The sequence below is a fragment of the Falco rusticolus genome, chromosome 11, assembly GCF_015220075.1.
Source record: "Falco rusticolus isolate bFalRus1 chromosome 11, bFalRus1.pri, whole genome shotgun sequence".
Classification (NCBI taxonomy): Eukaryota; Metazoa; Chordata; class Aves; order Falconiformes; family Falconidae; genus Falco; species Falco rusticolus.
The window spans coordinates 26966015-26989225 of NC_051197.1; the positions used below are offsets into that span (position 1 = coordinate 26966015).

The 23211-nt window shown below is 41.8% G+C and overlaps 1 protein-coding gene across 1 annotated transcript in view; it reads right to left on the minus strand.

Moving 5' to 3' along the window:
- Nucleotides 1-303: 303 nt before the first annotated feature.
- PRRC2C (proline rich coiled-coil 2C) overlaps nucleotides 304-23211 on the minus strand; it is a 75987-nt gene continuing 53079 nt past the window's right edge. Inside the window, 13 exon segments of the mRNA XM_037403986.1 lie at nucleotides 304-1996; nucleotides 1999-2161; nucleotides 5684-5810; nucleotides 7555-7658; nucleotides 9704-9922; nucleotides 11484-11591; nucleotides 12052-12286; nucleotides 14307-14443; nucleotides 15004-15116; nucleotides 15811-16014; nucleotides 16911-17124; nucleotides 21293-21394; nucleotides 23120-23209. Coding sequence (XP_037259883.1) covers nucleotides 1902-1996; nucleotides 1999-2161; nucleotides 5684-5810; nucleotides 7555-7658; nucleotides 9704-9922; nucleotides 11484-11591; nucleotides 12052-12286; nucleotides 14307-14443; nucleotides 15004-15116; nucleotides 15811-16014; nucleotides 16911-17124; nucleotides 21293-21394; nucleotides 23120-23209 — 1911 coding nt within the window. The 3' untranslated portion in view covers nucleotides 304-1901.

Here is a 23211-nt window from a genome sequence, read left to right on the forward strand (position 1 = left end):
GGGCTGGGCTCATCCTGGTCTCCTCTGACGAGCAGCTCTTCGCTAGGCAGCTCACCAGCATCTTGCCAATGCAACCGGCAGGCTCCTTCCAGAGCTCGGTGGAAGCACATCCTGCGAGGCCTTTGCTGCAGAATGACATCGAAAGTGCTGGCGGAAACAAAAAGTTGTTGTTTTCAAACAGTTTTTTTCTTCTGAAGTCTGTTCTCCCCAAGCTGCAATGCACACTCTTCGCTTGGCGCACGACGTTCAGGTGCTCTCCTTGCATCCTGCAGCGCTGTGCTAATCATGAGATTACCCGGATACTTTATTTAGAGAATACTTTATTAGTTTCTGTAATCAAACCCATGTAAATAAGACCGTACATATTTAATACAGTGCGTTACCCCTGTACAAATGGAAAAAAATTAAGTTTAACATTTCTAGACCAATATGGCTGTTAATTTCTGTACAATGCCAACTCACACTACAAGTGGGATACTTTTTTCCAAAGTTGACATCACAGCTAAAGTTTCCAAAAGTTCAAATTATATATATATATTTATATAAAAAGATAACCAATAGCGATTCACTAGGCATCGATAGCAGCAACAGCCTTTCCAGCTTCTGCAGTCATTTGAACAAAATTATACACATTAGACTTTCAACTCTTCCTTCCAAAAAAATGTAAAAAAAAAAAAAAAATCCCAGAAAAAACCAGCAAATTCTGCTACTGATGTGGTACCTGGTGCTTTTTATTAGCTTTTTCAATCATTGTCTGGAAAAAAACCTCTAGAATAACATTATTAAAAACAGCTCCGGTATAGCACAGTCACTACTACATTTCATAAGCAGGTACAGGATATCTTACATTCACAGAAGTATCATACAGTACTGTCCTACAGCTATAATACTAGAGGATACAATTAAAAAGGCATTTATTTGACTTGATTCTACTTTCCAGCACACTGTGGGCAAGGAGGTGGTGCGACGCAGCTCTGATATAAAGAATGCACCTTTTAGATAAAACTCTCTTTAATCCGGTAAGGTTTCTTTTATTCTCGTGGCACAGTTCTAAGTGCTCGTTGCTGTATACAGACAAACTGGAAACCGTTTCAAGATCACTCGCATCATATCAAGATAGCTGGACAGAGGTGAACAGAACAAATCTGACTATTGATGCAATGAACCTTTCAACTCCAGAGGTGAACGACTGAGGGGGGAGCAGGTGTAGAGAACACAGGTGGCCAAGTAGCATTTTTCATGTGGTGATCTAAATACAGTATATTGTCATCCAAGAAGCAGCAGCCCGCAAAGCACTGCCTTCAGAGGGAAACCCAACATCAGCAGCGTTAACTCTGTGTTACGTTAGGTTAGATGTCACACGGCAATGTCGCCAGCTATACGAATCCCTCAGTTTATTACAAGATAGAAGCTTCTTAAAGTCACTAAAAACTTAACACACATTACTTGGCCCAGCACCATCTTCAGATCTGCATGTTCTCACACTCATGGGTTTATAAAAAGAAAAATAGCAGCTGAAGATCAGAGCCTGAAGAAAATAAAGAGTATTCAATCCTGTCAGCTAGGAACATGCTTCCCCGACCACCTTCTTCCCTGTCTGTTTTGCACTTCGGGAAGCATACAGGTGTGCAAGCCAAAACACGCGCACACGTGTCGAACGTGCACACACCAAAAGCAGCCATCATGCTGTTAAAGAGAAGATACAAGCTCAACAGAGCCTAGAAGCTCAGCTGGATACGCAGCAGTTCGCACCCGTAACCGCTGATCGCTTCTATGTCCCTTTACGCTGTTCAGAGCCCTGCAGGGAAAGACTCGCGTCTCGTCCTTGGGGCTACAAATCCACGCTGCTGTCATCTCACCCACCCTCCCCTCTTCCCCCACCTCCATGGAAACACAGCCTCTTAAGATTTTGTTTCTTCGGTTTTGATTGCCTGAGGTTTGATTGGTCCAGTTCTAACAGGTTTTGCTGCCGCAGCAGGCGCAGGGGTAGGCTTTCCTCGGCTTTGTCCTGGCAGACTCCTGAAGAGTCAGCAATTGCCTCGGCGGGTTTGCTCCCGTTCTCGTCCACTTTCTGCGCTTTGCCTCCTACGGGTTTGCTCTGCTGCTGCTGTTCAGAAAAGAATCTCTGGGTGGACTGAAGTACCTCTGCTCTCTGCTTTGCCTTAAGAAAGGGAGAAAACATGTTTACTGAAGAGAGGGCATTGAAATAAGAGCAACTTCACAGAAGTATTTCCTAAATGGAAGGGGAAGGACTGACCACAGTGGCCAGAATTTCTTAGAAAGGCAGCGTCCATCCAGTTGCTTCCCAGATGTCACCACATCTGGGCACTTGTCTCCTCAGTAGCAGCTTAACGTCATGCCTAGGCTTTCCTTGCTCTTCCTACTCCTCACCCCAGAAAAGACCACCAGGGACAACAGCTTGAAGCATTATCTAATATTTTTTCATGCCACTATTATTACAGGGCTTAAAAAAAGTATAAACACTGCCTACAGTAGGCTCACACTGAAGCTTTACTCCTCGGCCAAAGTCAGACACGACCAGAAGGCGCAAGTCTGCATGCTGCCCGTGCCCCAACACCACTGTGGGCACCGAGGGCCACGCCAGCGGTCACTTCTCCTGCCACGTGGTCTGGGCTTCTTGAGTGCAGGGGCTGCATCACAGCAGCAGAATCTAGTCTGAGCACCCGAATTTTTTCTCCCTGTTGCTCTGGACACAGACTTCAGAGTCCGCAATGTGGATGCAAGTGAACTGGTTTCGAGGCTGTGTATACGGAAGCTGAAGCTTTGCCTGCTTCCCACTCAAAGCTGGTGCTCATTCCAGGCAGCACAAACTAGTGTCTGGCTTCCCTCAAATCCCTCCTCTGAATTCTATCAGTAACCTTGACTTTGCACCTCTGAAATTCAGCCTTTGTGACTAGATGTTTCAGTTACAGTTTTACACCAGACCTTTCATCTGTCAGCAAAACACTGTGCAGACCAGATGCTTCAGACCAAGCACTTGGCTTTCCGGCCCAGACTCAGGCAAAGCAGGAGTTGCATGAAGAGTTCAACCTTTTGGAAGCTGCACGATTAAGCCCGATGCAGTCAAATGCTTTTTTTTTTTTTATAATTAAAAAGGTTTATCTTAATAAAGGAACCCAACTACACTACAGACACCGAGCCTCCATGTATCTCTCAAAGTATTTTATGCTTTTCTATAGAGAACGGGGACACAGACACATACACACCGGGGGGAAAAAAAACAGCAAAAGCCTGGAACAAGAGGTCTTGGCCTTAATACTGCGTAGCTGCTTCACATAACTCAGCCAGCAACAGAACAGAAAACAAACCTGTGAGCTCAGGTGTGCAGGACCACAGCAACAGTCTGATTTTACCGGAGCCAGACACCTGAAATCTTCTGCAGATTTCAGCCATCCCCTGAGATTAAGGCTAGATGATTCGATGACAAGTAACCAAGCGTGACAGAATAACTGACATTCTTCCGAACAGCTTTCGCAGGGAGATTCAGAACACCGGGACTGCATGTTAAGTATCTGCTATGACTGGCTAGATTCAAACCATAATACAGGCTCGAGACAATACATAAGCATTACCTATGTAGACATAAGTCTACAGCTAGCTTATGTCGATGGTAGAAAACTAAACGGACCAAGTACCTAGAATTTAAGGGGTAATCAATTCTCCTACAACCAGACATAGCCAGGAAAACACACACTTTCGCTTTTACACCTTAATGCACGGGTTACAGCAAACAGCAGTAGATAAAGGAGCTCCTTAGTACTGTTATTCTTAAAGCAACTTACTCTGCAGAAAACAGGCTGAGCATACACGGGTGTCCCTACACAGATGCCCCATACTGCAGTCCTGCCTTGGTAAGAATAGTTTGCCTCACTCTGAAGGGTCCCAAAGTGCTTCAAAAAATTAGATGAGTCCCATCACCTGCTACTGAAATGCAGCCGCCTCTTCTGTGGAGTGTGCCGTGTTACTGCATTCCACCACAGAGAACAAATGACAGGCATTTCAAACCACTGGGAAATGAATCTCCAGAGTCGGTAAGGAGCGAGGCTGGCTGGAACAGGAGGGTTCATACTGCCACTCAGAGCTGGGAAGGCAGATGTGAAACGACAGCCAACGACCAGGTTTGTAGGCTTCCTCATTCATTCAAAAAATCCAGGCTCTTGAAACCTAGTTATCAGATTGCCTTTGACAGCAGTGGTAGCTTCAGAACTGCTGACCACAAGACCTCTTGAGAAAGGAAGCTCCCTACACATTTTTTTTTTTTTAGTTTAAAGTTCCTACTAAAAAAACCCCCAGAGCTTAGAGAAGGTCTACATTCAGCTGTTAAAGGCCTGGCTACCTGCTTTGGGTCCAGAGGCATTTTAATTAAGACATGATTTGTAGACACATTCCTGCCCTACAAGCTGTCAAGACTGAACTGGTGTTAACAGCACTGCTGTTCAAATACTAACCTTCACGTCTCGTTCAGCCTTCATCGCAGCCTGGGCCTGATTGCCTCTGGCTCCAGATACTGATCCACAAAGACCTCTGGCCACAGGCGGTAAATGAGGGTGGCTCATAAGGCCTGTGGTCATCTGAGACGGCATCTGACTATGCAGTACTACTGGCAGCCTCTGAACAGGCGCTGGGAAGGTGTTAGTATATGGGGCTCTTACCAATGGAGGGAGCAGTTAGGCTGAGAGAGGATCTAAGTGGGGGAAAAAACAACAAAAGAGACATTTTGCAATTAGAAAAACTGCCAACTAGACTGCACGTTGGCATTCCCTTAAAGGGGAAAAAGTTGCCGCTCTGCTGTCACACTGACGTCAAGAAAATAGGCTTTTATGTTAAGAGAGGCCACGCTTGAACTCTGGAAAAAAACAGCCCTGCAGTGCGTAAGGGAGAAGACCCACGCAAAGCACTGGAGGCATCGCTAGCCAAAGGCAGCCCTGGAAGGCTAGGTAGCTTCTGCTAGTGGCAATCCAAATGTCAAACCTCAAGTCCTGCAGTCAAACACTCCAAACGCTAGAAGACAGGCAGAAATACCTACATTTTTAGAGAGGCTACATTTCCCTAAGCAGCCTGGCTACATACAGTTGCCCATTACAGGGATGCACCACCCCTGTAAACTGCGCTCCCTGGAATGCCAGAAGCAAATCAAACCCTTTGCCAACAGCCCTGCTTGGTACGGACTGCACGACATTCAGAGGTCCTTTCCAACCTCAACTGCTTCATCAGTCCTTCAGAGCTGCATCTCAGACAAACAACCGCAAATCTGCTGTGTCGTTATAGACGTTTAAAATATGCACTGGGACCCTTGGAGACACAAAGCTTCTCCCTTTCCCCAACCAAATGATCTGTTTTTGCAGGATGACATGCATTACAACTGCATGGGGAAGACAGCAGAACAACTGTCAAGTTCTACATCATTCACAACTTGTGCATGACGTAGTGTGCTCAGAACTCTCAAAATTAAACACGCCACAAAATCTGCATTACTAGTTTAGCAAGATCAGAGAGGATTTTTTTTGGCTTTGATCTTGAAATCAGTTTTCTCATGCCATTTCATTTTAAGGATTCTATTTTGTACATCCCCATGACAAAGCCTGAGGAAACAGAGCTGAGTTACAGCCACCAAGTCATACAGAGAAACAGATTTGTTTGCAGGAAGGCACCAGTCACCTACCTGTGGTGCGAATTGTGCAGGAAATGGCTGTGTCATTCTCACAGCAGCAGCCGCTGACTGAAACTGCTTCTGGTAGACGATGCTGTTCATTTTATTGGACTGATTGTTAGGACTTGTAGAACTGGCCCTAAAGAAAAAAACACCAGTTAGAATCACACTGCTTCTCAGTCAGAGGACATTTCTGTCTTTAGTTTGAGCTAGAAATTCAGTGCTCGAGGGGAAAAAATAATCTCTTAGAGGAGCTGGTATCTGATATTCTTCTGTATCTACTACTAGTTTCAAATGTAGACAAACTCAGAACTTAAGAATACAAAGAGAAACCACAATCAGAAATACTTGGGATATGTAAAAATTCCAGTGCAAAGTCTGTATGAAAGAGACATTTCCCAAAAGTATCTGTAACACACTGATGTTAAAAGTGTGTTTTCTTCCCATCCCTGCTTGCTTAGGTTCAGTCCTACCCCTTGACACTGTTTGCTGTCATGTCAAGTTCAGAGCTTGTCACAACAGGCATTAGGCACGTGCAGCAGAAGCTGTCATGTGCAGCTGCTTACACTCTGACCTGCTGTCAAATGTTTCAAAATGCACTTGAACAGCTTTCAAGAATTCACAGAAAATGCTGTCCCTCTGCTTTATATGGCTAAGAATACGATCTTCCATTAAAACTTTTAAGAGGTGTTGAATCACCATGAATTAAATGAAGCCTGAAAGACTACCTGGGGGAAGCACACCAAACAGCCCTTAGAGAAAGAGAAAAGGGCAAACAGCTTTCTTTAGGAAATGGAGCTTGATTTGCAGACTTCTCATGAAGAGTGTGTGGGTGATACACAACATAAAATGAGCAGCGGGGCACCAGCTGCAAGGAAGCCAGCTAAACTCAATACACACCAACATTTTGTAAGCTTAAAGAAGTCTGTTTAGTTTTCACCCTGAACTCTTGTGATCTAGTATGCTTTTGTCAATCTCCCCAGCACCTCTACACTTAAGAGCAAAAGCTTATGATAAACCCTGCCCTGGCTGCTAGAAAGGACTTCTTGTGTAGAAGAATCTTTAAGATAAGTACCATCAAAGTCAATTGTCCTAAATGCTCACTAGCTTGCAAATTCAAGTTTCTTCCTCCTCACCCCTTCACTTTGTTTCTTAGGTGAAGTACTGGAGGTATGACTCCAGCACTGAGTTCAAGCTGTCATTTCTACTTCCCTAGGAAAGCCTGAACACTGTCAGTCTGCTGCAGTGAAAGCCAGCAAATACGGTCACTATGCACAGAAGCGCAGCTTTCAAGAACAAAACTATCTTGAACCAAAGTTCCATATTCAGGTTCCTTCTGCCCACTAATGACTTCATCCACAAGCAGCCCAACAGATCTACCATGAAGTGCATGTGCATATGAGCCAGATGCTGGTAATTCTGTCAATTAACCAAGCAAACCTGCAAACATCTTACTAATTTCACTTGAGAAGATTATAGGTCTTGCAACAATTTAAAGTTCTCCAATAGAACTGTTGCCACAAGTGTGGTGTAAGCCTTTAAGTGTTTTTATTTTGAGCACTGCAATTAAAATAAACTGTCTTGGAGTTTTATCCCAAAGTACTGTGCTTTCCTGGTACAATCCCAGGTCATTTTACATTACTTGCTTAGTTTAATTTAATCAAAAAATATTTTTAATATTTTAATTTCAAAGCTACGTACTTCTGACCAGCTATAGCAGACCTGATGATGTACTGGAATGCTGCTTTTCATTTAAGATCAAGCATTGTATTTTTATATTAGTAGCCCCCCACCTCACACCTTTCAGAATTGGCTGCTTATGCATGACTAGGTACATTTTCTAGCTCTGATTTCAAGGAATTTTGAGCTTAAGAGAGATTTACCGGAAGGGACTGGAGGTTGGAGTAGTACTTCTACCACTAACTGGTGGTGTTCCAGGTTTAACATCAATGCCGCCTCCAAACGCCTTCAGATCCATTTCCGATATCTGAAAAACACAGCAATTGACATGCTAATTTCAATTCAAAGAGACATTACATTTACTAAGTAACTGTTAGCTTACCTCACATTTTTCTCAATTAAAATAGGTCATTTAAGTGGAGGCGAAAGCCAAATTGCACAACAGCTTCCTATAATTTGTACAACCCCAGCACCACAAGCACCTCTGTGTACAACTTTCCTGCACTACCTGGCACTTCCAGCAATGCTACTGGCTTTCTAACTTGATAATCCTGCATAATGAAAGGGGATTTGTAACTCATTTCATATATTTGGCCCTAAAAAAAAAAAAAAATATGTTTCAGGGTTGAAATTTCCTTCCTCATCTCAGGTACCACATGAAAATATTTAGATATAATCCTGAAAAATGCTGAAGAAAAGAATGCCATAAAATAATCCAGTTCTATAAAAAAACCAAAAGCACAGCGAAACCAGCTGTCATTCATGCAAAAAAATCTTCACACTTGGAGCAATGAGTCTTGCATGTTATTTTGCAGATATGCTCAACAGAATAGATTAGTCTCTGGAGCAGTATCTTTCCACACAAGACCATGAAGCATAACAGCCCCAATAAATCAGTTAAAAGCGAGTGGCTGTTTTAAGTTGACTTTCTTCAGCAGGAACATGATGGAACCCTTAACAAAGGGCAGAAAAGCCACTTAAGGCCACCATCCACCCCACCGCAGTTCCTCCTCATTCCTTGCTGAAATGCACAATCGTTCTCCAATGACAACTGTAGCAAGAAATACGCTGCTGCTTGGAAGATGGGCTCATAAAAATTATAAAGGTGAAAAGCTTTGGCCAGATCCTATATAGCTAGAAAACTGCATGGTGCAAGTCACCACATATTCTGGTGGGTGACAGTATGAAAACTTCATCTAGGCGATGTGGAATTGTGGTTGTCACTACTGTCCAAGACATGGAATTAATGCCCAAGAGAAATTTTTCTTATCACAGCTGTAAACCATGGGGACAGCAGGGTCATTTTACAGTCAAAAGCATCCTAAAAGTCTAGGCCACAAGCTGTAAAGATTTCAGGTGCAGCTCCAGAGCTAAATTGTTCCCTGCACTGGGAAAAGACCTTGCTGTATCTGACAGGAAGCTTAGCTGTGTTCACATCCAGTGTTATCACCCACTGCTCACCTGAAAGTATGCTGCAACTGCGTTGTGCTGCACACTATCCGAAAATCCCAGGTGCCTGTAAATCTGTGATTCCATCTAAGACAAGAGACCTTGTGATTGGAAACCAGCTCCACACATCCCCTCATTACCAATTACCACAGCAGCTCCAAATAAAGGAGAGAATTCCCTCCTAGGTATTCAAGTTTTATCTCCTTACTGGAGCTGTCACTCAAGGAGTCTTCTTCAGCTGCAAGACCAGCTTTTTTTTTTAATATACATATATTATTTATATTTTGTTTTTTACACATCAAAGGTCCTGCCTTGCATACAAGGCTATGTTCTTCTCAATATGCACCTTGCTGTGCTATTCAGAAAAGCAGATCCCTGGCAACATTACTGAAGTTTAATTCTGGTTTAAGGTTACAGCAGATATGGTGTCCATTGAAGCTCCTAAAATTCCAGTTAGATCCCATACAACTTGCTCCAGTATGAGATCAGAAACAAAGAAAAAAAAAACCACCAAAAAAAGAATAAACATGCATGACCAGAATTAGAAGCCAGCCCTGACAGAGTAATGTTGTCGGCCTGCTGCTCTAACAATGGCTCTGTACTATTTTTGACATGGATTCTACATGAAACATTCTACTAATCTGCAAAGTCATTATCAATCTAGGTATTCCTACGGTGTAAATGGACTACTATCAAGTTAGCTACAAAAACCTCAGCTAAACCTTCGCAAAATGCACAGACCCAGTCACCGAGGAACTAACCTTGACTGGATTTTACCTTCCCCTCCCTACCTTTTAAAGTGAAGGCAGATTTTTAGATGCAAGAATGCCATGCTGCTTCTACAAAACAGCATACAGCTGCGCTTTGTATTGTTTTGTACCGTACATCTACCAATACTGTTACCTTTCCAGTTGCAGCAATCATGCTGTGTTGAGTTCCTGCTGGGATTAATCCTCTGAAAGGCTGGGTTACTTGTGCAGGTCTGCTTAGGTTTTGAGCCTGCGCTTGTGGTGGTGTGTGCTGTAGTGGTGGTTGTAAAGACTGGGGTAGGGCAATAAGTGGTTGTGCTGTGGATCCAAAGTTGGGCAAAGAAATCTGCGATCCTGGCAAAGGTACTGTCACCTGGAAAAAAGTACAAAATCACCAGTAACATATACACAAGGGCCATTATTTAACTTTCTTTACTAGCTCTGTGATTTCAGCTATGTTGAAGTTAAATGGCTTAATGAGTTCATCCATCTACCCAGAGAGCTGCAAGCAAATAAGTGAATTTGTTGTTTAGTTTGTATTTATCAGTTCTAATGGCACTTGGGTCTTTGCTTTTCAGAAACAAAACTGCATGGTAGCTCCTAACTCTTAACATCCTTCACCATGATTTCATTGTATGAAGTACTAAGTTTAATTAAACTCAGAAAATAGAAGTAGAATGAAATAGCCAGTTGAAAAGGATGGATGGGATTATTTACTTCAAGTATTTTTAGTCATCGTGAGGACACTGGGATAGAAACTAGATTTTAAGTTTCCAGGAGTCTCAAAAGCCAGCAGTCAGAGCTTAAAAAAACACCCAGACCTTGGCCTGTCCCCCGCTTGCATTAACAGGGAGTGCTGTAGGCTGAAAACACCACAGAATGGCAGTGATAAATGTGAAAATACCATAGCAGTGACTTGACTGGCACGTGTTACTGCATTTCCTAGTCTGACCATCAATCCACAATGTGCAAAATTATATTCCGAGTGTGACTTGAAGAATGATATATTCTCCAGATTTGAACTACTTACTAGCGTTCTGCTCTGAAGGGTAACAGATTAAAAGTAGAGACAGCCAAGCTTGAACACAGTAAAAGCACTAACCCTTCTAAAAGGGCCTTAAAACTTTATGCTAGATTTTACAACAGATGACATCCAATTTCTTAAGACTCTTCTAAACTTCTGCCTTTTCATGCGTATGGAGTAGGCTATAATAAACCAGTCCATCATAAGCTTCTTTTTGTTTTAAAGCCACTTAAAAGAATTGAACTAGAAGGTGGGAACTATTAGATAGCATCCTGTAAATATGACAGAATGCTTGCACACAGCAAACTAATGGCTATTTCACAAAAGAATTTGAAAAACTTGAAGTCACTGGAGTTACTTTATAAACCTCCTGATGTAGGTTACCGGTTACTAACTTGGTTGTCCTGTTTGCCTGTGTGATCATTCATCTGATGACTTCTCATTTGTTTTCTACATATCTGATATCGTTGACATACGTAGCAGCTCTGAGGTTTCACCTCAATGAGATCTGCTGTTAACAACTAGGCTGCACTAAGCACCTGGAGTTTGTTTGTGTGTCCCTCCACCATCACTAACTGATACCCCCCATAAAGGCAGGTATGTCTCAATCAATTAGCAACATCACTATGCCAATCAGATCTTTGCCTGGCACTAAAAAATGAACTATTTAAAAGAAGGATGCCAGACAAATAATCAACATGAACTTGTAGGCCCTCTAACTTCTCAGCAATTCACTTTTTCAGTGCTGCTGCAGTAGCTCTCCTTTGCTATCAATTTTTAATTCTTGCATTTTGAAAGTATTAAAGATTGTCTCAGCCCCTCACCTCCACCCCAACCCCACAAAACCCATCAACAACCACATGCTTTTAAGAAGAATACAATTTAGGAAATTTACCATGCCATAGTTTACCTGCTGGAGAGCACTGGGAGACTGTGCAGTGTTGTAGAAACTGCTCTGGCCAGGCTGTTGAACTTGCCCAGAGTACAGATTTGAAGCCTGAGTGAGTGTAGCTCTGGCCTAGGAAGAGTAAGACACACCATTACATTAAGAATAATTAGGAGTGCAGTTCTGAGACAGCATGGCATGTCACTCTCTCTTTCAACTAGTACAGTAGAAACCACAGCATAGGAAGCTGACAACTGAAGGTTTCAGCTTGTGATAAAGCTCTCACTTTCAAGTGGTAGAATAGCCATTTATCACCTACCATAACAGAAATCAAACCTGAAGCTTCAGTTAGTGATAGGAAGCACAAGGAGCCCTGTGGTCCGGGGAACAAGCTTCAATTCAGAGATTATGCTAATGTACCTTTATGAAATTAAAACTACATTTTTATTCAAGTGTAAGTTTCCTGCCACCTTGACTATCATGTAACTATCACAGAGGGTGGGCTTATCCCGAGCTGAGCAATACTGGATTTATTACTGCATTATCCGTATCAAACAATTGCAGAACTTTTGCATTTGGGAGCATTTTCTACCTGGATAATGTGTGTATCAATAAGCTGAGAGCCTCCCAGTCCTGAAGCTTGACTCAGTTGATGTTCATATAAGATAGGAATAGGTTGTGTGTTAGAAGTCTGTTGAAATGCCAGGCTCGACTGTGCCTTAGCAAGCTCCTGGTGTTGTACTGCTGGGAAGTTGTGTAAGGCTGTACCAGACAGAACTACTGGCGACGGCTGAGACAAACCACTTTGCATAAAAGCTTGCTGGGATCTGCAAGAGATTGAAGCATTGTACATAAAAATGCAGACAGAGCTCAACAATGAGACACCAAAAATTAAGAACTCAGGTTATATCCTTCAAATGGAATTAGAATTCTTAGCAATAATGAACAGATTTTCACCTGAGAAAGGCAGATTTTTCTATTTACTCTGCACACAACAAAATAATAGACGCTAAAGACCACAAGAAAAAAATGGCTAGGCTTTCTATTTAAAGCACACTTAGCTATTTAGATGTGTGCTAAAATAGTTTTTGCATAACTTAACTGTAACTTACAGAAGCTACCAGTTCTTAAATTTCTGTGCCGTAAGATAGGACCACTGGGAAGTACCACATGACTAGTTCCACTTAGTCATCAAGTAAACTGCTTTGTTCTCTTGACTTCACAGATCCCCACAATCCCAACTTCTAATACTTACAGGTTAAATCACTGCATGCTGAATATTGTAGGTTCCAAATGAACGTTTTAGTTTCAAAATAGTAACACAGAGACACCACAGCCTTTAATTTTAACTAGATATTCAATTCCCTTGTCACCAGCATGGGGAAGCTGCAGTTTGTTTAGAAAACAAAGACCAAAAAACTATAGCAAAGCACCACAGACAGGTTGTTTTAGTCCATCAGAAGCATTTATCCAAGTTATCTCCATTAAGGGCTAAATAGCCACATTCAGACTGAAGAATCAAGAGTTTTTAAATTAATGCCCCTCTCAAAGCTTATCAGCTCAAGAGTGTTTTTTGATGTAAAAACACTTCTCATTTTATCACCTGGTCAATATGTACCAACATAGCACCGGTCCTGTTAATCTGTTATGACAGTGACTGTGTGCTTGCCTGACGGAACACCTGGCTTAGCTTTGTCCTGTACCTTTCCTTAACTGCAAAACATTCTTACAATTGCACCCTGAGCATTGGAGAAACTTTTCTAGAACTAGAACGTATGCAGAGGGCTGTCTTCAACGCAAACAAAAACACTGACAAGCTTTTTTTTTTCCCCCTCTTATTTTTTAAACCAGTAACCTATACATCTCAAAGCTTATCCTCCTCTGCACCTTTAATGATGTGGGAAAAGCATTCATACTCTTATAAATAGCACAACCCAAAACTCCATTAATACTGGGTTTGTGCGTGACCAGATCACCCAGAAGCATTTCTTTAATCTGGACCACATGCCAGACTGATTGTGTTTCTGCAGCTAGCCAACTGTTTGCAACAACTTTCGTCAGCTGGGGCAGGCAGGCCAAGCAGTATTTGATCCAAAGTCAGCCAAGCACAAAGTCAGGGTACACATGCAGTGAATTAAACCTTCCATGGCTTCAGCCCTCTCTGTTGCAACAAGCAGGTATTTTCTACAGCACACTCAAAACATTGTAAATAAATTTCCAAAGAAACTTTCTCAAAGTGAAACTAAAAAAATTTGTCAGAATTATACCACTGTGAATGAGTTTTGATAGGAACAGCAAGGAAGCTCTGGAAAGGCTTACAATGAAAATCTGTTCGACTATCACTGCGACCTGAGAGATCTGGGTCTTCCTATTATCTTTTGTAGCAAATACAGAAAACATTTATTCTAAAACATAACCTGCTATCCCCTACAGATCTGAAATCAAGTTTCTACCACGTAGGGGGTTCAAACTAGGATTTCAAAGTGTTTCAAGACTCCAATATTGGTTTGATTGCAAAATAACAAACGCAAATTACTGAATTAAATGGACAGACTCCTCTTTTTCTGTTCTCTTAGTATGAAAGTGATGTTTTCAGCTTTTTAGCCTCGCTTACTAAAAATACAAATAATCACGCATTTTTGAACCCATAATTTTGTAACTACATCTGTGCATGCAGACTAGCCAGACAATCCGCATACAGAGCTCTCTCTCAGCCAGACAGATGAAAGATGTTGGGGAAGACAGGAAGATGAGGCAGCTATTAAGCACAGAACACAAGTATGCAGGGAAGCAAGTTCTATAAATTCTGTCACTCAAAAACCAAAGAAATTTGCATATGCTACCTACCTGTAAGGTTGTAAGGAGGAGTTGAACAACTCTTGGGCTTGTGAAACAGCTGGTGCTGCTCCTAAACTCAGCTGAGCTTGATGCTGCCCTTGCAGAGGTGCATAGATGGGGATGGGGATTTGCTGAACTGAAGCAGGCTGCATAAAAAAAAGAAACCACTAAATATCCAAGGACAAAAGTCATGTGGAAAAGCTACAGTCATGTGTGAGCCAGGATTTGTGTAACACTATAAAAAGTAAACAAAGAATATCAAATCCCAAGGCTGCATGCAGAGCTGGTATTGCTTGCATTCAGAAAATTACTTTCTAGTTGAATTTTACACTTTTCCTTGCAAATAACCAGCATAAACAGAATGGAATCATTTAGATTTGCCTACGAAACAGACTTGCACTAAGATGGCCACACAGACACTTCCTGTGAATACGTACTTTTACATAAAGTATATCCGTGAGTGAAAGCTTATTCTCTCAGCTTTCATGACAAATGCTTTCATTCTCAGGAACAGCAGAAATCAAACAAATATAAGCCTGCATGCACTAGAATGAAGTATCAAGGGTAGACATGACATCATTTTTGCAGAGTCTTTAGTCTCACAAACCCCTGCCCCCCATTAGCTCCTCAGTAGAACTTTTAACAGCAGTATGGACAGGGAGGGGGGAGGGGAAAAACAAACAAACAAACAAACAACCCCAAATACCTGAGAAAGCCCTGGTTGAAAGCCTTGCTGTTGGGCCAGAGAAGGTGGTGCCAAACGTGCATGTTGGGTATTGAATAGATGACTTGTATCCATATAAAATGCTGGGATTTGAGCTGCAGCACCTCAGGAAGAGCAATACAATTAGTACCCAATTCCAACTATCTCCCCGCTAGAAAGGTTTTCATCAAGAATTAGAGATGCAGCCACTGTCAGTGCCTCCCAGTGTGACAGCTACCAGAGAGATAGGAGAACAGAACTGGAGAGCTGCGTCCCTAACCAGCTATGGGATCTTCTCCAATTTGCCTCCAGAATCTACTGCTCTTGCATATGCATCTTCAGCCCCATACAGGTTTTGGGAGATGAGCAACAGATTCTGGCCAAAGCCAGTGTTTTGGTGAAAGAAGGGGAAGAACATGCTACACTGTCACGTAATGTGTTAATAGGGTAACTATACGTGGGGCTTTGTTAAAGGAAAATGCCATGATTCTGAACAACTGTAGCACTTTAAGAAAGAAGTCAAGACTAAGCCATTCTTGGTATTAAGTGGTGATTAACAATTCTGCAACAGAAAAATGGCGTATCAAGAGATTCAAACTTGGGTTCCTCAAACTAACACCACAGCATTATCTTTGTCCTCACTGACAGAAGCTTGCATATTTAGAGCAGACAATTAGTGAATATTTGATTACAGAGTGCTCTCCATCATTCTGCCTTTACTGCAGATAAAACCAGAACTGAATTAAACTCTTCAGCTTCAGAGCTCCCAAAAAAGCAGACACATGGCTTCTCAGCAATAAACACTATTACCTGCTGCAGACTGAGACACATAGACCTGGGGACTTTGCTGTTGCTGGGCAATGAGGGATGGCATGCAGCTGAGCTGGGAAAAGTGACTGGCAGAAGCTAGGCTGCTCGTCTGCAACTGCTGTGGTTTCACTTTACATATATTAGGTGGGTCTGAGGTGCTTGCAGTCTTCGTACTCAGTGAAGAGGTTGTGTATGTTCCAGCCCCTATGAGGAGGGAAGCAAGCAACACATTATAAGACAGCTGAAGGTATTTCAAAGCCTCATCTTTCAACGGTCAAAGTTTTGGGTCAGTTCTGCAAGCGCAGTCACAAATGGTAAAGAACACTGAAACCTAATGCAGCTGTTCCCATCAATGTAAAACTGACAGGCAGGACAATTCTGTTAAGTTCACTATAGGCAGTGCTGCAACCATAATACATCTCCCTTCTGAAGTACAGAAAGGAGCATATTCAAATACTGAAGTAGAAATCTTGGTTAGTTACACAACATTGTGCCTCTCATGGTTGATGGCTGGCTCCAAAGAAAGGTCTTTTTCAAGTACTTCAGCTGAGATTTGGGCATACATTCTAACATTCCAAGGTGTGAACGTTTAACCAGATAGAGCACCTTTTGTTTGCTGCAAGAACCAAGGTGGCAACCAGTAGTGTGTGTGAAGAGCAGCTGGACATTTGCTCCACCTAGTGCAAAGGGGTTTTTGGTATGAGCTGTTGAAGCTCATATGACACAATGACAGTAACATCACAGTTAGCTGAATATCGGAACTACCATCTGCTCTAAAATCTGCTTGCTTGCCTTCATTCAGCTGAACAAAATGAAACCAATAAGGCAGCCGACAGGAGAAGTTTGCCTTCTCTTTCAAGTCCATGTAAGTAGCATAAGCAGAGAGATGTCATTTTAATATTCCTTTCAGCTGACTGAAGTGAAGTAGGTCAAGTATCTCCTTGTTAGTAAGTATCTCCTTGTTGGTCAGATCTGACATTTCATACTAGCATAAAACTTCTGTTAGCTTTGCATTAAATAACGCCAAAGGGCATCTAATCTCTTGAAAAACTTAACCAAGGAACAATACAACAGGATGCTACAATCGTGACATCTGGTACCTGTTAGCGAAGTTGTTGGTGTAACTGAGGCCACAGGAATAGGAGGCATTGATGCACTAGAGAAAGAGCTGTAAGTACCGCTGCTTGGCCCAGTGTTGTTGCTGCTGCTGCTACTGCCACTGCCACCAGCAATGGGAGATGCTGCTGAAGTCACTGGTGAACTCTTCTCCCCCATGTTTGGGGAATTCTCCCATGCTTTGCGTGCAGACTCCATCTATGTAAAAGAAAACAAATTTCTTTATCTATTAGGAAGTTCCAACAAGTCAAACAGTTTCCTCTTAACAGTACTTTTGAGTTCAAAAGGCAATTCAGGCTTCATGCGAGCCTCTCTTAAAAAAAGTCACCATAATCGTGCAACTCTGTTCATGCAAAAGCATACAGCCTTAAGTTGGAGCTTCTTATCTGTTCCAACTGCACACGTGCACAGTTCATTGTTTTAACATTCAATACTCAAAAGAGAATTCACTCACACTAATTTGGCTTGGGTTTGTTTGACTTAAAGAGCAAAAGAAAGGTAAAAATCTCTCTAAGTATGTCTATGAGGTTCTTTACTTACAAGTTATTTGGGCCACTGAAATGAAATGGCCCCTTGCTTTCTTGGTAAATCATCCATTTTGAGCAATCACCAAAAATATCTAATGCACACTTCAGTAAACATGACTGTAGTCAAGTTTAGATTTCCAAAGCAACTGCTGTTCAAGAAGCAATCATGAGCTGACAGCTTGCGCGCACTGCTTTACATTAATGCTAAAAATGCTTCATGCTCCTCTATTTCTATAATAATGTTGAATTTAAGTCTTGCACAGCAAGGAAGATGAAACTTCAATTGAAATATTTTATACACAACTATCTTTCACCAAAAGTGGAAAGAACTATTGTTTCACTGCAGCCAGTAACTATCAAATTATTGCTACATTAGACACGCAATGCCAAAACTGAACTGAGGGACACTTGTGAGGGACTACTGAAAAGGAAATACAAATGCTCAGACCACACTATTTAAAGGCTTGAACACACAGTCCATGGATTTCTCTACAACCTTCAGCTGTCCCCAGTTGAAACAAAGATTTTGCTAGTACAGCTGGATGCCATAGACTGAAACTGCTCATCTGGCAGACTGTAAGGTTCTCAAGACCAGGTGCTGTCTTTAATGGTATATGTAAAGGGACAAATATATACTCACCAACAAATTGACCTCACTACCTGCATCAATAGAGCTCCCTAACTGAGACTTGCAGTCTCCATAAGTCATCCTTTCAACCTACCCTGTTGTACATGAGGTAGGCAGAGTCTGGACAGACTGAACATGACTCAAGTTATTTGTCTAGATGTTTCAGAAGTGATAAAAACCCCAAAACATTACTGAAAGAACTGGGTAACAGGTGATCAATACACACCCATGGGGGGGGGGGGGAGAAAAAAAAATAAAAGAGTTCTGCATTCCTCAAAAGAGTAAAGATAAACTTTGTTACGCATTAACTCGTTTGGAGCCAAGTCACCTATTTTCATTTTTGAGGCCACCTTCCCCAGCAAGCAGTCTGTTCCCCCTCCACAACATTTCAGACAGGGCAAACTTCAAAATTTATTATTAATCTGCTGGAAAGGGTTTTGCTTAAGGTGGGGTACAGGTAACACTACAAGCTCCTTTCTGATCGCCACAGGCTCTGGTAAGACAGGGTAATGCACTGGTACTAAAAGAAAGTGAAATACCACCTGTGAACATCTGAATAAAGAAGGTATAGAAGCTCCTACCATGTTCACCAAGTCTCATGATCTCCTGGAGAAACTACCGATACCAAAAACTGGAGTCTACATACTGTATTTTGTCTTCAATTTTCCAATTTGCAATAAAAGACATGTAACAGAAATCTGAGTTTTCTAACAGCTTTGCTCTTAGAAAGCTCCTTAACAATCTTTAACTTCTTAAGCCAGAAAAAAGATGTAAAAGACACTGGTACCCTAGGAGTGCCTACACAGCACCACCTACAGACCAGATATGAAGGAGTAACAGGCTCTAAATTAACTGAGGCTGGGGAAAGCGCTGTAATTTCACTGATCACTCAGCTGTGGGAAAAGGAGAGCACACGTTGGAGATCATGGTTGCTTGAGGCATCTTTTCACCGCTGACCTGCTAGGGCCTTCACATGGCAATAAAGGCCCAGTAAGTATACCCAAAAACTTAACTGGAGACAAATACCAATGTGCCTTAAGTACACCAAAGCTTAAGTGAAGAGAAAAACAAAGTTGAAATGTTTCAGATTCTGGACCAGATGCCTACACAAGAATTTTAGATGGAACCTTGGAACATGGGAGAGGGCCAGGCAGCTCAGCTGAATATTGCTTTGGACTTTCTTTTGCTCAGCTCCTTACCTACCAACAGTCCTATCAGCTAAGTCCTTAAGACAACGTCTGCCTTAGTAAAGATGTCTTCAGCAAAGTTACTCCAAAGAAACAAGAGATCTCAACAAGCCTTCCCATGCGAGCACCTTATACCTGCACCTTGGCAGAATGATGCCAAGTAGTGGGAGCAATTGTGGCTGAGTTCCCCTGCTGTGACTCCTCACAGACAGTCTGTGATAGGGGATGGAGGAAAGAGGAGGTGTAAGGATTATTCCTTTATGGAGGCAGAGCCTGGAGATTTTGCTCCTTTAGGAGAAGGATCTAAACGCTTTCCTCTCTGCTGCTCCAGAAGTATCTTTAAAAAGAAGCAAGTATTATGTTGCAAAGGATGACATAAAGAGCAGCTCTGCTCTGTAATGAATCAGAAGGCCTGTTGTGAAAGTGATAGTATCTCAGTCCATGCTGCAAAACAAGCCTGTTGCCTTCAGCATTTGCAAAAGGGAGTCAGAGCTCCAGTGGCTGGAATAGAGAAGTTAGAGACAAAGCTGCTTTCAAATGCCTTTCCATTCAGATTTTGGTCAGAATCTTCTTCAAGGTAGCCTCAAACCACAGATGTTTGACATATTTTGTTAGCACACATCCAAGGTCTATCATCCACTGAGAAAGCAATCAAACCACCAACACCAGAACAGCAGAAAGAAACTGCAGTATGAATGACAAATACCACAGTTTGCTTTGTAACTGAGCAGTGTCACATTCTCTGCAGCATCATGCTATAGTAACATTCCTACCTGCATTACATGTGAATCAGATATCCAGCTGCTAAAGTAGTTAAGAGACTGCTATTTTAGAAAAGTGCTTTCAGGCGCCAGAAAGTCAGATTATGGTAACTTATTACATAAGAATGCAATAGAAAACCAGATTTTTGTTAAATTAGCTGTCCCTCTTCAGCCCTCTTCCAATTTTTGCTGGTCTATTGTTTTAAAAGTAATGTTATTCCCACCCCCCCACCCAGAAATAAGGTGTTAAAAAAAGAAAAGCAAAGATTCAATGAGAGATCATTAATAACTATCATCTGTAGAGAACGCAAGCAAGCAGCTGTCAAACCATGCCAGTGAGACAAGTCTCACTGGGATTGACAAGCAATTTTCTCCAAAGTGTTAGTTCCACAACCAATCCCTAGTTTTTTTTAATCTTTTAAAGTTTTAGAGAAACTAAGTTCAAACATCACTCTTCCTTAATACTAGAAGCAGCAACAATATTTCTACTTGTTCAGACACCTGCAGTCACAAACACAAAGCAGATCTAGGACACAAAAAAATAAAAATAATTAAAAAAAAAGAGACCAACACCTTCTAAATATACAGTAGCAAAGCTACAGCCCAACTCTATGTTAGTGAGTTATACAATATGCACAGTCCAAAATCCAACAAAATGGGAAAACACCATTCCAAATATTCTACACACTTGCTCTACACTGGAGAGCAGAAAACAGAACATTTATTAACACGACAAAACACGTTCTGGCTACCTGATCAAACTGCCCTTCGTAAACACAAAACCACCACCTACATTTCATTATATAGAACTTCAGCCATCCAACTCAAAACCACATTATCACTGCACCAAAATCTTACAGCTAAGAAGAAATCAAGCTTGGCTTACAAGGCACCTCCTTACAGCCTTTAATACCAAACCAGGCAACTTACTTTAAGCTAAACTCTCAGAACACACCTCACCTGCATTCTGATGATTTGTCATGAACACTATTGTACAATGCTAAAATGCTAGGATCTTTTTTTTCAGGGCAGTGGGAGCCAAGATTGGTTGAGATGCCAAGTGTTAATGCAAAATGGGGTTAGAGAATTGTAATTTAAATGCATCCTTTGATAGTCTTGTGTTTCAGCCATCCGTTTATATGCAAAAGCAGTTCAGCAGAGGAAACAAAGGAAGGCTCTAAAAAAAAGGTTCACCAGCAAGTTCTCCATTAACTTTTTCCCCTGCATGCAAGAAAACAACCCTTAGAGGGATGTGGTACATACCTTGAGGGTGAGGTCGACGGTAGCGGGAGAAACTGGAGTTAGGCTGGAGCTCTGTTGTAGAGTCTCCCTCCTAGGGAGGGGAAGGGTGTGGGGCAGGGGCACCTGAAAGGCAGGCAACACACATCACATTCTAACTATGTCTACTACAAAAGCCCCAGAAAAGCAAAGCTCAAGCTTTATTAAGTGAGCTACAATTTCTTCAAGGCTTGAGCATTTGGCAGGGAGATTTTGGTAAAATAAGGTGAAAATCTGGTAGGCGGGGAAAGGCCATTCAGCAGGTGCTGAGGTGCTTCTCATCTCTCTTTAAGAGACTGAAGACTAAGGTTCTAAAGTTTCTATGTCTTCTGCATAAACAAATGCCAATTTTCTGCTTTGGGATTTACCTCAAAGTACCATTTCAGTTTACTGATATGCAAAAATTCTTCCCAAGCCAAGTTTGTCCCCTTTTGTACAAGTACAGTACATGGGGTTTCATGACCTTGAGTTCCAAGATGTAGTTTCTGAAAAAAGGAAGCTATAAACCTCCAAAGTCACAGGACCATGAAACAAACCAAAACAGATTTGCCATCCAGTAACTCAATTCAGTTATCTTCTCTTTGAAAAGATGAAAGACGTGAAACTTAAAGAAATAAACTTGATACAATGCTACTGCTATCTTTACCCAAGAAAACACTGATGGATTTACTAGAAGTTTTAAATGAACTGTATCGAAAATACTGCAACGGCCAGTCTATTACTGCTAATCATTTCTTCTTCCATTCAGACCACAGCTAATGGACTCTGACTGGATGAGACAAGGCTAATCCAAGAGACAGATACTGAAGCTTTGAAGCAGGTGATAGCACAAATCCTTTTGTGGCCAAGACCCCCTACCTCCTGTGTTGGAAAGCCAACTCCAACACACCACAGGGGAACATACACTAACATCATCAACACAAAAGAATTCACTCTTCTACACTAACCACCAAAGACACAAACACCACCACCACCAGAAAATCCAGCAGAAGAGGAAGTTCAACCAGTATTGCTTGAAATCTGCTTTAAAGGATGCTGCAGTAAGTTCTTTGATGGAATTCACAAGCCATCTTCATAAAAACCAGAGATCCTACTGTATGATTCTTTCTTCCTCCAATCAACAAGTGACTCATCTCTGAGCTAATTCTATTCCTGCTACTCAAACAACAAAAACCACAAGCTCAAAGTTCCCCAACATCCTCCCAGCACACTCTCAAGACAAACTTCATCTCAATACAGGTCACAACCCAGCTCTCAGTCACTACACCATGCTCACACAATCAGGATCATTGGCTTTACGAGGACTGCAAACATCTCATCTCCATAGCATATGAACAACTGAATGCCTGCTGTCTGCTTTCAGAAACCATTAAGCTGCTCCCTTTACACACAGTTGCCGTGATTTCAGGCTACAGTTCAAAATTCCTTTGTCTGTAAAAGCCTTTCTTCAAACTCACCTACAGAGCTTTGCTACTGGTACCACGTTCAAGTCCCAACTGCTGCTGAGAGCACACTCCCTCATTATGCCTATTTTCGCTTTTATAGACTTGTCCCTAGAAATATCTTCTCCACTTTCTGTGCTCTTTAGCTCATCGTGGTTGTTCGAAAGACAAGAAAATACCTGAAGAATTCCAGAACAGATACTAATCAAACCGTATGTCCTTCAGAGTAAGATTACTGGATAATGCACAGCTAGTTAACATGAAAGAAACCCTAGTGGCTTGTTTACTGAAGGAACTATCTTGTGCTTTAAAGAAGCGTGAAAATATTTTCTTGTCTTCAAAGTCAAGACGATCACTGCAATAGACTTACGTTCGTCACCAAAGTCTCCTCCATTTTTGTACTGCTAGTAGCCACTGTGTTAGGATGAGAAGAAGGTGTAGTGTAGTCTGTTACAGACTCCT